The sequence below is a fragment of the Thunnus maccoyii genome, chromosome 19 (assembly GCF_910596095.1).
Source record: "Thunnus maccoyii chromosome 19, fThuMac1.1, whole genome shotgun sequence".
In the NCBI taxonomy this organism is placed as follows: domain Eukaryota; kingdom Metazoa; phylum Chordata; class Actinopteri; order Scombriformes; family Scombridae; genus Thunnus; species Thunnus maccoyii.
In genome coordinates, this window is record NC_056551.1 from 7219046 (window position 1) to 7233600 (window position 14555).

The window sequence follows — 14555 nt, forward strand, 5'->3', positions numbered from 1 at the left end:
TGAACACATTAAATGCTTTCTCTCTCTCTCTCTCTCTCTCTCTCTCTCTCTCTCTCTCCTTTTCTTTCTCCCACATGCGCGCGCCTGCACACGCGCGCACACGTCCCCCACGCAGCCGGGCGCGCACACGCAACCTGCTAGCCAGTGCGCTGCACAGGAGCCCCTGACACTACCCCCGTGCCTACCCGTGATCGCTGCCTGGCGTCTCTGCCGCTCCACTGGATGTTTGCGCAGAGGACACCTGCCTCCGACGGTGACTGCACCGATCCCCGCTGCACAAGCTCGTTTTCACCTCTTAACTTTTGCAACGTGTGCTGGGATTTTTCTTGTTTTTAATTTTTTTTTTTTTTTTTTTTTTTTTTTTTTTGCTTGCACCTGTTCCAAGACTATGCTTCAATCAGGTGAAAAAAACCCTGTAGAGCCAAGCGTTTGACTCCCAACTTGGGGCTTGATGGCACGGTTATTTGTAACAGGTCTGGAAAGTTGCGCTGCGCCAAGGAGCATGGGCGCAAACTTTAGAAGCTTTTTATAATCGAGAGACAGTTTTTAGAATGAAGGCAGGTGAGTCACCCCTCGCGTGAGAGGCGCGCAGAGCTCCGCGGCTCACCGGGTACTGGAAAGAAAAGGCGACACGGAAGAAGTCGTGATCTGTGGTTTGGATTGCGATACGGAGAACGGAGGAAACGGACCGATGAGACAACATGGGTAAGTAAGTGGAGGGGTGTCTCATTCTGAAACAGTTGCCGCCAGAGGCTGGAGAGACAGAGAGCCTGCAAATCAGCAGTATTATTAGTTGAGCGCACTTGTGGTGCTTACAAAAACAATATGGGTTGCTTTTAGATTCTGGCGCAGCTGTGAGTGTGTGGATGTTCAGAAAATTTCACTAGATCTTTCGCGGCTTATTCCTGCGCAGCAAGCTTACATCTCCAGTCTTTCAGAGCAGTACTTTTACCCTACTCTCTGCAAATATTTCTTTAGATTCTTGAGAATATTTGAATTGAACACCTCAGGAAGGTTTTCCTTTTCTATCCACGAATTTTTTTTTTTTTACAAAGCAAATACTGCAGGCGGGAGTGTTCATGCTACTGAATATCAAGGAGTGGAGAGAGACAATAATACTCTCACCTTTATGATGTGGAAGTGATGTAGCCCAGAATCTGATTCAGTCTGTATGGATGCCAGCGCGCAATGATGAGTGGAGCCTGGATAATAGACAATTAGCCTGTCTGTCAGATAACGTCGCTGTTAATGAAGCAGCACTAACAAGTTTATTCATACAATCTCAAGCTGGCTTTAAATGGCCGAAATTTGGTGGAGTGTGTCCGTTTTCTTTGGCCTCCCCCTCACCTCCCCCCCTGTCTCACCCTTCAAAGCTCTGGCATGTTTTGACTCCGTTCTATTTCTTCTACCTCCCCTCTTCTCCTGACAGCTCTGAGCACCTACAATCTCATCCCACACTGCCTATCACCTCCTCCATTTTACTGACTGTGGGTGCTCTAAAGCTAAATTCACCGCTCAGCCTCACAAACCTCACAAACCCACACTTCTCTTCAGTGTTTTAGGGCATTTGCGTTCCGCAGCTTCAGTCAATTTTTGCGCATTGTTTGGGCTCAAACGAACTGCAAGTGTTCAGAACTGTGACGGAATATGTGATGAAACGAGGCTGTCACTTTCAGGCGGTCTGAAGCTGTTTTGATTGATAATGTCAGGATTTTTCAACGTCCTTGCTTTCAGTGCAACTTGTGTTGTTGTTGAATATCAGTGAAGGACTATTATTCATATGTTGGCACGCGCGCGCACGCACGCGCGCATACACTTGGAACAGGGCATGTTTGACAGGAGGTGAGGTGTAGGGAGAACCGTTTGAGTTGTTTTTAAACTGCACCCCTGTGATTCATTCTGTTTGTCTTGACTTCTCACTTGTTGGATTTATGTTGCTGTTTCGTTTTATTTTTAGTCTATTTTTCATTTCCACATTTGCTAAAAATATGACAGAGGCTGGAGGGATATGCTGCCCACACATCCGTGCAGATCTGTGGGATTTTCCCAAATAATGAGCAGCTTAGTGCAACTAATTAGCACATACCATTACAATTTTAATTATCTCATCGCAATCACTAACCCAAAATAAGTGGTTGCATTTGTTTGAATATCACTTCTAAATGAAGCTATCTCACAGTATCCATCCAATCCTCATCCATCGCCTTGTTTTCCACAAATGGTAAAGAAAAGTTTATACTGTGTTCAAGATGAAAAACAAAGAAAATCCTCACATTTGAGAGAGTGAAACTACAAAATATTTGTCATTTTTACTTGATAAATGACTGAAATGATCATCAAAATTGATGCCAACATATTTTAACTGACTGACTAAGTGTTTCAAAATGACAACCAATTAGTATCAAACGTGTAACAACATTAATACTTTTAAATTAATGACTGATAAGGAGGAACATTTGAATAACAAGCCAAGTCTTGATGAATTTGATCAAATTCTCATTGTGCGCCATGGTAACCGAATGGTTACAGCGCGTACCACATAATAGCAACGTGCCTGGTTCAACTCCGGCTTGACACCTTGTTGCATGTCATACCTGTCTCTCTCTCCCCTTGTTCCCTGTCTGCTTCTCCACTATCAGCTCTCCATTAAAGCCAAAAAAGAGCCCAAAAACATATCTTAAAAAAAAAAAAAAATCTCATTGTGAACAACACAGGGGCCCGAAGGTCTCCTGTCTAACTGAACTGCTGTAGGCGAAGTGCCTGCAACAGGGCAACTCTGCTCAAATTGCCCTCAGTTTATTCAATAATCCATCAGTTTATTGGTACACACAGAGATAGTAATTGGTCCATGGGGCAAATTTCTGGAAAACATAAGTTGAGTTTGAAGTTGAAAAAAAACCAAAAAAACCTGTGGACACATTTTTTCCATTCCACGTCTTCAAGCTTCTAATAGTTTAGGTCATTACAGTATCGACTGTTATTCACAGGTTTGCCTTTGGCACAAAACCACTAACTTTTCCTCCAACTTCAAGAACATATGGAATTTAAGACGGTAGGTGTAGATCTAATTTCTCAGTTCTATGAATTAATCATCACATTGTTAAACTGCCGAAGTTGAATATAATTGAATAAATGCTTTTAGCTGAAAGACAAGGCATCTATATCCTACAGATTAAAGCAGTAACACAACATGTTGCTGTAAACTAACACTTCTTCCAGAGCTCAGTATGATATGATGACATATTAACAGCTATGCAACAAAGAAGAAGAAACTAACTTCGAACAGTCTAAATGGCTGCAGCTGTAGCTGCTTTTGAAATAGCTGAAGCCATCAATAAGTATTGTTCTGTCAGCGTGAGGCATGTTTCCTCATTCTGAGCCTGACAGAAAGTCCCCATCAGGCATTTTTCTGCAGCACTTTAGTAACGTTCAGTTCACCACTACCTACACACGCCATCCACAGCATATCACATTTAACTAGTTTCTTCTACCTCTAGGTCATTCATTTGAGTTTTTTGTCCCTGAGTGTTGGACTATTGTGATTGGCAACACCTCTCTGAGTTTTTTTTTTTTTTATTATTATTCACTTCACATTTTTTATTTTCCTTGAAGTTTTGAAATATCTGTGAAAGATTTCCCCCAACAATGTGTCCTGCTTATTGAACTCAAGCAGTGAAATATGGGCAGAGACACAAAACTGAGAACAAACTCTGGCAGTAAGCACGGGGAGCTGAGCTTGCACCAAAAAAAAAAAAAAAAAAAAGACTCTGCAACAATAACCACATTGTGTTGTGTATTTTGTCAGTAAAGCACACTACAGCCTATATGTTTGGCTGTCATGGTTTTATTTATTTGATAATGTTGGCTTCCTTTCTTAAAAAATGCTTTGTTTTTGGAAAACAAGTCCATCCTAAATGAAGAAATAGATAATTTGTCAGTACCTTCCAAAACAACCATTGCAGTACAATTGTTACAAAAATTCATGTGTTTGTTTCGTGTTCTATTACCTCTGCAGACATAGTTTTGTTAAGTTTAGGTAACTAAAACTACTTGGTTAAGATTTGGAAAATACCATAGTCATAGTTAAAAGAAACCAACACTGACTGTTGGTAGGAGACAAGATGCAAACCACAGTCTCTGGTGTTAAAGTCAGTTGTTTAGATCCCCTGAAAACCTGGTATCAAATTTTTTGTATGTCTCTGTAACATTACATTTTAAAGCAACAATCAAAGTTTAAGTCCTTATCCTTGGATATTATTAAGACCTATAACACTCAAAAATTCAGCCTACTACTTCATTTGGACTGTGTTGGTACAGTTTGATCAGACTTGATTGACAGTGGCCTGGCAACATAAGCAAACAACCCCACAACTGTCATCATATTTCGATTCAAATATTGCTAAATCCTAATTGGGTGCACAGAAGTAGGTGACATCACCTTTTTCAAGCAGAACCGTGCCCATTTCAACCCAGTGAGAGAGTCTAGACAAAAGCACGGATACAGAAATCTCTCTGTGAAATAATCAAATTGTTGCCAAACTTTGGCAGAAAAATGTAAGTTCATGCAGGAGCCCATCACTCATAGTAAGAAGCAGATTTAGAAATTAGGTTTCAGGGCCTTTAAACAAATGACCAATACTGTCATTTTTCTGTTGAGAACAGGCCGTAAAGTACAAAGCTCCACAAGGGACATGGAGACAAATAGAGGAAGGAGAAAGACATTTTAAAAAAGATCCATTTGTGGAAATGATGCTTTTATTTGCAAGGATTTGTGCCAAAAGTCCTATTGTTGTTTCTACTGCTGGTGCAAAGTAATGTTTTTGTGAAAGAATGCAAAAGATATTTATTTTATTTCCTCCCTTCCAGGAGCTCTATAGCACAATGATAAAGATAAGAATCCAAAATTCAAATAACTAATATACTATAGTCGATTTCTCAAAGTGAAGTGAGCCAGTTCCATTATATACAGCAGAAGTGTCTTAATTGATTCTCATGAGCATTGGAACAACTAACCACTGGCCTAAAGTGCTGAATTATGATTAAATATAAATATTGCTTTTCATACTCCTGAATGAAGGACGTAACCCGCAAAACTTCTGACCTTTACTGATTACTAGCATACCACACACACACACTCATCATCCATGATGTCAACTCTTCAGCCTTTACAGCAGGCTCAGCTCAAAGTGGCCAGCTTAAACCTTTCAGTTTGTGCTGATCTTTTGACCTCAGCACTCATATCGATCAACATGGCTCTCTGCCTCTTTGCACAGATTTCTAAACCAATAACATGCTTGTGTGTGTGTGTCTGTGTGAGTCCTAAGCAGCAGCCAGCATCAGTACAGATCCTGATATGTTGGATATTACAGGGTGAGAAACATCATCAAGGATGTCTCTCATCCTAACCATCGACTTTTCACCCTCCTCCCATCCAGCAAGTGTTACAGGAGCCTCTGCTCTCGCACCAGTAGGCTCAGAAAGAGCTTCTACCCTGAGGCTGTGACCCTGCTGAGCTCCACACCACCAGTCTAATAGCATCATTGCACTCATTACTGCACTGTGTAAAATACTTTAACGAACATGTAATTTGCACTGTTCATATTTTGCACAGTCTGATCCGCTACGCTGTTCAGATAATGTTACTGTACATATAACCAACTGTACATATGCTGTTTATACTCTGGATACCAAATGCTGTTAATACTGTAACCTTACATTTTCACTCTGTTCTCTAATTCTTTCCACCTCTGTATATACATATTTAAAATATTTACATATATAATATTTATAAGTATATTTTAACTGTCCACAGTCCATCACTGGACATACACTATTGGAAGATATATCATCACGTACTTTCCTGCACTCATCTGTAAATAATACTGTTTTTTTTGCACTTCTGGTTGGATGCTAACTGCATTTCATCGGCTTTGTACTCGTACACTGCACAGTGATAACATAGTTGAATCTAATCTACCCCAATCTAATCTAATCTATAGGCCTGTGAAGAGTTCAAACTGTCACTTTTTGACAGGCTGAGTCTAGATGTTACTCGCTGGCAGTGTAAAGGTTGAAGACCTAATGATGTCTGATTTTCTGGGTGCAACTATCAGAGAAGCAAACAACCTGATACAGCCCATTGCTGTATGAATCAGTTACATACAGTATCAGTCAAAAGTTTGGACACACCCATTCACTTGAATGAGAAAGTGTGTCCAAACTTTTGACTGGTACTGTATTCTTGAAAATAAAATCAAACAAGTGAAAGGTTTTACCTGAGGCAGACCTCACTCTAACCAGACTGTACTTCTTAAATGTTTTCTGATTTAATAGTTTCACAGTTCAATTGTTCTTTAAGGGAAAAATCCTTTTTGTATATCTTTATAGCCAAGGAATTAAACTACTGCCAATGTCTAAGAAAGATAAGGAGTAAAGTAGCTGGATAACACTTATATCAAGGCAAGAATAAAAAAAGAAAAGAAAAAGAAATCTGTACACTTTCTTTAATTTAATTATCTTGTGCTGCAGTTTTTTGATCATTCTTGGGTCTTCATCAGGCACAAACATCATGTCAGATCATACCACCGAATTAATTAAATAGAATATAGAATAGAATAGATTCATTAAGTTTTAATGTGAATATGAAACAAGATTCCACTCTTGCCTTGACACCTTTTTGGGAGAACCATAACTTAATTATTTTGCATGAGAAGTTGTGATTTATTTTTTATTAAACAGAAGGCTACGCAGACATGGTTCAACTGATGTATGACCACTGGATATTCATAAGGCTCAGAGTAACTCTAATATCAGGCCGCTCTATGGCTGAGAGAACGCTGTAGGCACCAGACCAGAATGGATTTTGCTGAAGTGCCTCTAAAAAGTCACTTTTCCAAGTGGACTTCCATCCAGCACTTCTCATTAAGACCGCCTTTTCCACAGTGGACAGCTTTCATGGTCACACAAAACCTGCTGATGTGAAAACGCTGACATGCAAAATGACCCATTAGACTTTTTAAAGGTCTCCCTCCCTGCAGATTATATCATACACCCTTGACAAGCAGAGTAAGTGGTTACATAGGCTGTAAAAGGTTGTGCTTTCTATGAGACAACATTGTTGTTTGTTGTTTTCTACAATTTGTTGGGCAGCTTCACTTAAAAGGTCAGCCAGTCAGCTAGAGTAGTGTTCTAAATTGTCTCCAATGGAGCTGAAATGATAAATTGATTAATCAATTAGCTGACAGGTAGGAGATTAATTGACAGTTTTGATAATCTGTTGTTTATTTCTCATATAAAAATGCCAAACATGCTTTTGTCCTAGCTCCTGAGATGTGAGGATTTTTAAGCTTTTCTCTGTTTTATGCTATTTTAAATTGAATGTCTGTTGTTTTTGCACTGTTGGTTGAAAAGAAACAAGCAGTTCAAACTCATCATCTTGGGTTCACCTTTGGAACTATTACCTGACAAGGAGTTAACAATTAATCAATGAATTTAAAAAAAAAGTCATTAATTAATTATGAAAATCACTAGTTGTAGCCATGTGTGTGTTTAACCTGACTTGTAATCAGTAGTGTGCTTACAGGACTGGTGTTGTGGAAAACAAGAAAAAATGAGCTTTAGGATGGATTAGGATGATGGTGGGACCCTCCCATGCTGTAAAATTACTCAGTTCCATCTCCTCTGTCTTTTTAAGTTATTTGAATTTTTGAAATTTCAGCTCAATAGCTAGTGGTGTAGAAACCTGTTACTACATCACACCAGAAAGTCAAATCAAATATAATAGGAAGCTTTAGCATGAGCCCACCCTGCTGTAAGTCAGAGTTTGCCTTTCAGCCAGATGACAAGCAAAGCAGGACACTGGAAGTGTTGCTGGTTGTTCAGTAGCGAAAAAGTCTTTACAGCTGTCCAGAGGATGAAATTTATGTCAGGATGTTCCACACATTTTACAGCCGACTGTCTGTTTAACGAGACTCAGTACGCCGCAGGATTTTCAACTTTTTCATCTTCAATTTTTGGATGAAATTTTAAAACATGCGCACTCGTTAACATTGTTTCTTTCTGTTACTCAGCTAAAGGAGTATATCTGTGCTAAAGCTAAGCTAGCGACCTCCGGCAACATTTGAAAAAACAAAACAAAACAACTTTTATTTTATTAGGAAACTTAGACACTATCTTACCATTCTGAAACATCCTTTTGAAGTCTGAACTGTGCAACTGCAGGTTCTTCCCCTTCATGATCAGACTCCAGTTCATAGACCGCTATATACTATCTTGCGTCTCCAGCTGAAGCCATTACGCCATATTCCAACTGGCTAGGGGTGAAGGTGGGAGCCACGCGTCAAGCCAATCGGAGTAGATGGTCATTGATAATACAGATTTTATGTAAATAGCTTCTGAAACAGCCAACTGGAGGACAGGGGGGATTCTTGGCTGTAAGATGAGATGGATTTAGAGAAATCTAAAAAATGTTTGGTGAATAAAATGTCACAGATATGTTTAAAATTGAGTGTTTATAAAAAATAGTCAAAAAAGGCCATAATGCCAGATCTTCAACCAGGAACATGAATCTCAATTTACTAAATGATGTATGGGATAATACTCTCAGCCTCTGTGTCAGTTACAATCATATAACTTGAAAGGTATTAACCTCCCTAAAGCATGGCCACTTGCCAAGAAAATACCATATGTCCTCAGTTCAAAAATTCTCTTTGTTCATTTACTAATGTAACACATTTTAATGTAATTTTTCTGTTAAATCTCATGTAATGTAATTTCTGGCTCTCAGCTTGTGTTGCTAGGCAACAACTAGCTCAATAGGAAGGAATATATTTTACAAGGCTAAGCTGAAGTTTTAAAATCTGGACATTTTTTTTTAAAGTTTAAAGAATTTCATTGACTGCTCTAAAATCTTAAACATACTCAACCAACAAGAGAACAGAACAGCGTCGGATCCTTCTACATGGTATGCTTGAGACTTTCAGCGGAGATAACTTTGTGGGGCTGTCTCACACACACAGGCTGCCTCTCTCTTTCCACCTCCCTCTATCTGTCACACACACAGACTTGTTAGCTCTCTACAGCTGTCTCTCTCTTCCTGTCACACTCTAATATGCGGCTTCTCCAATTTTATTTATTTATTTATTTATTTTTCTGTGGGGTTTTGGTTAAATTTCTTCCTTCCTCTCCTCTGCAGCTGTCCCTCAGACCAGCAAGCTTCCAACATCACTGTTGCTAACTTGGCTGGTTTTTAAAAGTCCTCTCTTTCCTCCTCCTACCATTTGTTGATTTGGATGGATTCACACAAATATCACATTCGAAAATAAATTTGCGTGGTTCCCACTGTGAAGCTATTTATGTATTTCATTTCATTAGCTACACAAATAACAATCTTTATCTGGGCTTCACTGTTGCTGTCTTTACCTTGAGTTTAATACTGGCACATTAATTAAACACCTGCATCAAACATCTGCCAGCCAATCAGAATTGAGATTTCTCAGTGGCCATGCTATAAATGAGAATGATTAACACTTCAATCAATAGACATGGCGACCAACACTACTGCACTGTACTTACAGTGAGAAGTTGATATACGTTACAGGCAGTTTCTCTTGTGGATAAAGAAGAATTCTATATACCGTTTGTTGCTAATCCCATTGATCTGAAATGTTAATGCTTAGACTTAGCAAATCAATACAGCTAATCATGGCATTAGGTCTTGGAGTGGTAATAATTTAGGCCTTTCTCTTTTTCCTATAAAAGCCAGCAGGCAAAGCTAGAGCAATCCGTCTATCTCCATTCTCCTCTTTTCGCTGTTATGCTTGAGTAGGTCATGTACTCACTAGACCTCACTCACTACATCCTTCACAAATCTGGACAGAATAACTGAGCTAACAAAATTGACTGCTCATTTCATCTAAATTTTTAATTGATGCTGTCCCATTTAAGCTGTACTTTGCCATTTCTGGTATGATATTAACCAGCTAAGCTTTATTTTTCCATATATCTTGTTCTAGTTGCAAGATAGATACAATATAGTGTATTTAAGAGTGGCTGCTCCTCCTATCCCTGCATGTACCACTGTATGCGCAGCTCCAGAAGTAGTAAAATAAGCTTTTATCATAAATCAGCCATTTTAGACAGCTTCATGCTTTTGCTGTAAGTTGAAATTACAGCTGACTCCAATTTTCAAATTAATGGGCATAAAATAATGGGTTTTAAGTGTGTAAAAGGTACTTCATTTCAATATTGTAATGCCAGCGTGTCCAATTAATCACCGTTGCATGATGGGCCCTGCGACTGGTAATATGTCACATACTTCTGTGCCCTGAAAGTATTTTTAATTTTATGTGCCTTAAATCTGAGTGAACACACTCAATAATGTAATATATCACACATACTGTAGTGCCCTAGAATTCTGCTTGCCTAAGCTCGATCACACATCACACATTTTAAAACCCTTGGCTCCTGTGTCAGAGAAGAAGACAGTTAGGGAGGGAAGGGAAAGCAGGATGTAGAATTGGAGCATATACCAGGCCCATACCTGAAGCTTTAAAGTCTGTAAAAAAATACATAATATTATATATAATAATGACATTTATTGCCATATTTAAGTTCTCTAGCTTTTTGATCAGTCTTTCCCTACTAATCATATGAATGCTCCATATCTATATATCTCAATGTATAATGAGGTGATAGGAGAAGAAAAAGGGCTGAGAGAACCATTTACACAATGAAATATCGACTTTATATAAATATATAAAGTCTTATGTCCTCCAAAGTAAAAAAAAAAAAAAGAAAGCACTATGTAATGAATACAATATGTCCATATCTACGAAGTTGATTCCACTTTTGTGCCAGTTTGTAATCTTGACAAGCTTCCATAAAGACAACACACCCTTCCTTTTAATGTGTATAACCTATGGTACAGTAGACCATTTAATAAGAAATATATTTATATTTTTTATACATTATAAATATATTTTGTTTTCTTGCACACTTTTCATTTCTTTGAAGTGCTTCAGCGTGCGGCCTTCGCACTGTTGGCCAACCCACTCGGGCACTCTGGGTAATAGCCTTTGCATCAGTGCTCAGAGCACCGTGCATTCAAATGAAATATCAACTTGTCGCACCGCCAAGGAAGACGACAGCTGACTCTGCGAGGCCTGCCAGAATCCACTCTGTCCTCAAGGGGGGAAGGAGTCTCATTTTTATGGGATTTCATAAAGGTTGCCATTGGAGCCTGACCTTAAGTGAGGTAATTGGGGAAAAGATATATTTTAGGAGCTAATATAATAACTTTTGCTGTTTGCTGCATTTGAAAGCCCATTTTAGTTGACGTTGAACATTATATTCTAACTTCAGCAAACCACTCCCAGTGGTGAGATGTTGAGCCCAGGGGGAAACAGGAGCACAGAGCTTGTTCTTTAATTGATATTTATTGCTTGCAATTGCATCTTTATCAGTTGCAAATTGTGTTGAAGTATTACTCGTTGCAGACAATAAAAGAAACAGCAATGTGTTCTAGTTTGCTTCAAGGCACAAGTACCCTGGCAATACACTGGATTTTACCAATGAGAATTAAAAGTTGAATCTGTTGCAAAAGTTGTAATAACAAAATCTAAACCTAATAAAAGTTAAAAGTGGATTTGATTTTTTTTTTTTTTTTTTTATATTGCAGCCTTAATTTTAAATTCAACCTTAGCTAAAGATTAATCAGGGATACATCAGGGAGATGGCAGCAAACCTTTTGTTGGCCAAATATTCATTCACCTTTCACTGCTATTCATACTTAGAAGAAGGGGAAAAAAGAACAGACTTGAAGGTTCTTAGGAATAGATTTAGTGTGTGTGATAATTATACCAATGTGTATTTATGTATTGTTGTACTAAAAGTTGTTCAACTCTTCAAGATTTAACTAGCACAAGATATAAAATCTCTGAAAACCCTCTGGCTCTGATTGGTCATGCTGTACTAAGAAGAGAGACTCAGGTAAACAGATGTATGTAGCTTATTGCGTGAGATCAAATCTCCTCTGAGGGGGAACAGATTTCATAGCGATGCCTGCATGAACTGAGATGTTATTTATAGTTCAAGTTCACTTATGTCTTCTTCTCTCCATAATGACATAAAGAGATTTTGAATAATTCTGCCTATTTTTTATTTATGATGATACCAAGACACACGTTTTCCCTCTAATATAACATTTCAAGTTTCTCATAATAACGTCAATTGTAACTAAGAAGTACCTAAGTGTAGCAGTGTATGTTAATGTATACATACATGTGCATGCAATTGAGCATCTTTGTGTACATTTTTAATATTATATAATGAGAACATGATGTTGTGTTGAGTATTTGGCTTTTTTATTCCTCCCCTTTTGTCTTTTTTTGTTCTCATTAGCTTCCTAACAGAGACATAGTCTATCTTAAAGCTTTCTTTTACTCCAGTTTGTCTTTGAAGTATTGCTAGTGTGTTGCTGCCAAGAAACTAGAGTGTGAGGTCCTAAAGTTCTTACAGCACTTGATGCATGAAACAAGAAAAAAACAACAACAAAAAAAATAAAAACCTGAGTGATATCTGAAAATAATACCACATTGAATGATTGGGTAATTAATCTGCCCTAAAGTGAAAGTCTCTCCAATCTGCTCTGTAAAGCCTCCCATGGGAGCCTGATGTACACATGTCCAGTGGGTTTTTATTACTCTTCTGTCTACGCAGAAATCCATGTTGAACCAATGAGTGCTAATTAAAGATGCTGTCATGCAGAGGCGTCAATGAGCCAGTGGTTGAATGTTGTGGCTTTCTATCACATTGTACAGCCTGGGGTTTTCTACCATCTGAAATATGTCTAAATCCCCCTCTTCGGGTTTACAGCAGACTCTTCTAAATGCTCCAATGGGATTATCATTTAGGGAAAACTGATGACTGTGTATAGTGCTGTGGATGCCAGTTTACAGATCACCTAATGGAGGTGATGGAAGTGCATCTAGCGGTGCATCTATTGCTTGGAGGACTCCAGAGATTTATTTATAGCACACACTTTCACATAGCGTGTCATTTCCACTGATTCTCATTTACACACTATCACGATACCTCGATTAGTTCCTCTATTGCTTTACTTCCTTCTGCTGGTCTACTTTTTTCACTTTTCCATATTAATGACAATCTAGCAATATTTTACATTCTACCTATTCTTGTATGTAGCAGAAATCTGCAAACCAATTTCATTGATATTTGGTGCAAAATTAGGCCATGTGATTGTTTTTTAATAGGCTGAGGTCCAGGATTTTTTTTTAAACCTTTACAACAGTGACAGATGAGCATTTCTGACAATTATACCGCTACTATATCAACTACAACACTGACTCAAAAGAAAATAATCTGTATATATCCCATGATTGTCCACTACTAATGCTGATCCAGATGCAGACCAATAATTTTTTGACATCTGCTATTACTAAAATAACAAATTTATAGGGTTGTGCAGCCTCTGTCGAGGTATGTGCTCACTGAGTGCTTTTTAGTGATCTCAAGGTAATTGTCATTAGAGCAGAAGACTGTGCAATGGTATGCTCTAGTGCACAGGAACTTACAATTAAGTTACCACCTGCATCTTCCATTTATGCAATTCCAATAAATTTGAACTATAAGCCCAAACCAAGCCATATATCAAATTGTGAATTGTGCTTACGGTTCCACCCCTACAATTTATCTATTGTCTCAATGCTGCAAGGAAGAAGTCTCAATGACAAGGACTGCTGAACCCTGTTTGCAAATTTCAAAATAAAACATCAATATTGAAATTGTATAAGAAGTATGTGAAATTCAGTCACTCAAAATAAACCTGCCCATACTGAGATATATAGTTTATGATTAATGCATATTTTGTGGTACAGTGCATGTTTGATACCTATTTTAGAATGAATGAGTCTGTGGTTGTACATCTATTGCTTGTGTCACGAATCCCACTAACTCTTATTTATTTTCATCTGGTTTTTGTTCTCATGCCATTTCACTAACTCTACTGTTATTTCAGATCCTGCCACTCCCTTTTACCATGCAATCACCTCATTCCTTTCACCTGGTTTTCCCTGTCCATCTTCTCGCTTGCAGCTCATTGCCTCATTAGTCCCTCAGTATAAATACCAGTCCGCTTCCCTTTGTTCTCCACCAAATTGTCTTGTGTGTTTCATCAAACTATCCGGCATTCTTTGTTCCTGTATTTTCTTGACCTTCCTGTTTTGACCTTGCTTTCTGAACCTTGGATTCCCTACCTGCCCCTTGTCGGATTTGTTTGTCTGAGTGACTGTTTTCACCTTGCCTGTTGAATGAGTAAACTGAACTCTCCTTTTAACTTTGTCTGTCTCCTTGTCCTGCTTTTGGGTTCAAACCTGCCACTACCAGTGGATGTAACAGCTCGGAGGTCTCCAGAGGTTTATTTATAGCACACATTTTCACATAGTGTGTCATTTCCACTGATTGTCACTCACTATCACAATACCTCATTTAGTTCCTATACTGGTTTACTTCCTTCTGCTGGTCTACTTTTTGCACTT

The 14555-nt window shown here is 38.5% G+C and overlaps 1 protein-coding gene across 1 annotated transcript in view; it reads left to right on the plus strand.

The window, feature by feature from the left end:
• The first annotated feature begins 335 nt into the window (after positions 1-335).
• lrrtm4l1 (leucine rich repeat transmembrane neuronal 4 like 1) overlaps positions 336-14555 on the plus strand; it is a 49314-nt gene continuing 35094 nt past the window's right edge. Inside the window, exon 1 of the mRNA XM_042395353.1 lies at positions 336-705. Within this exon, the coding sequence (XP_042251287.1) occupies positions 702-705 (4 nt within the window). The 5' untranslated portion in view covers positions 336-701. The remainder of the gene's footprint in view (positions 706-14555) is intronic.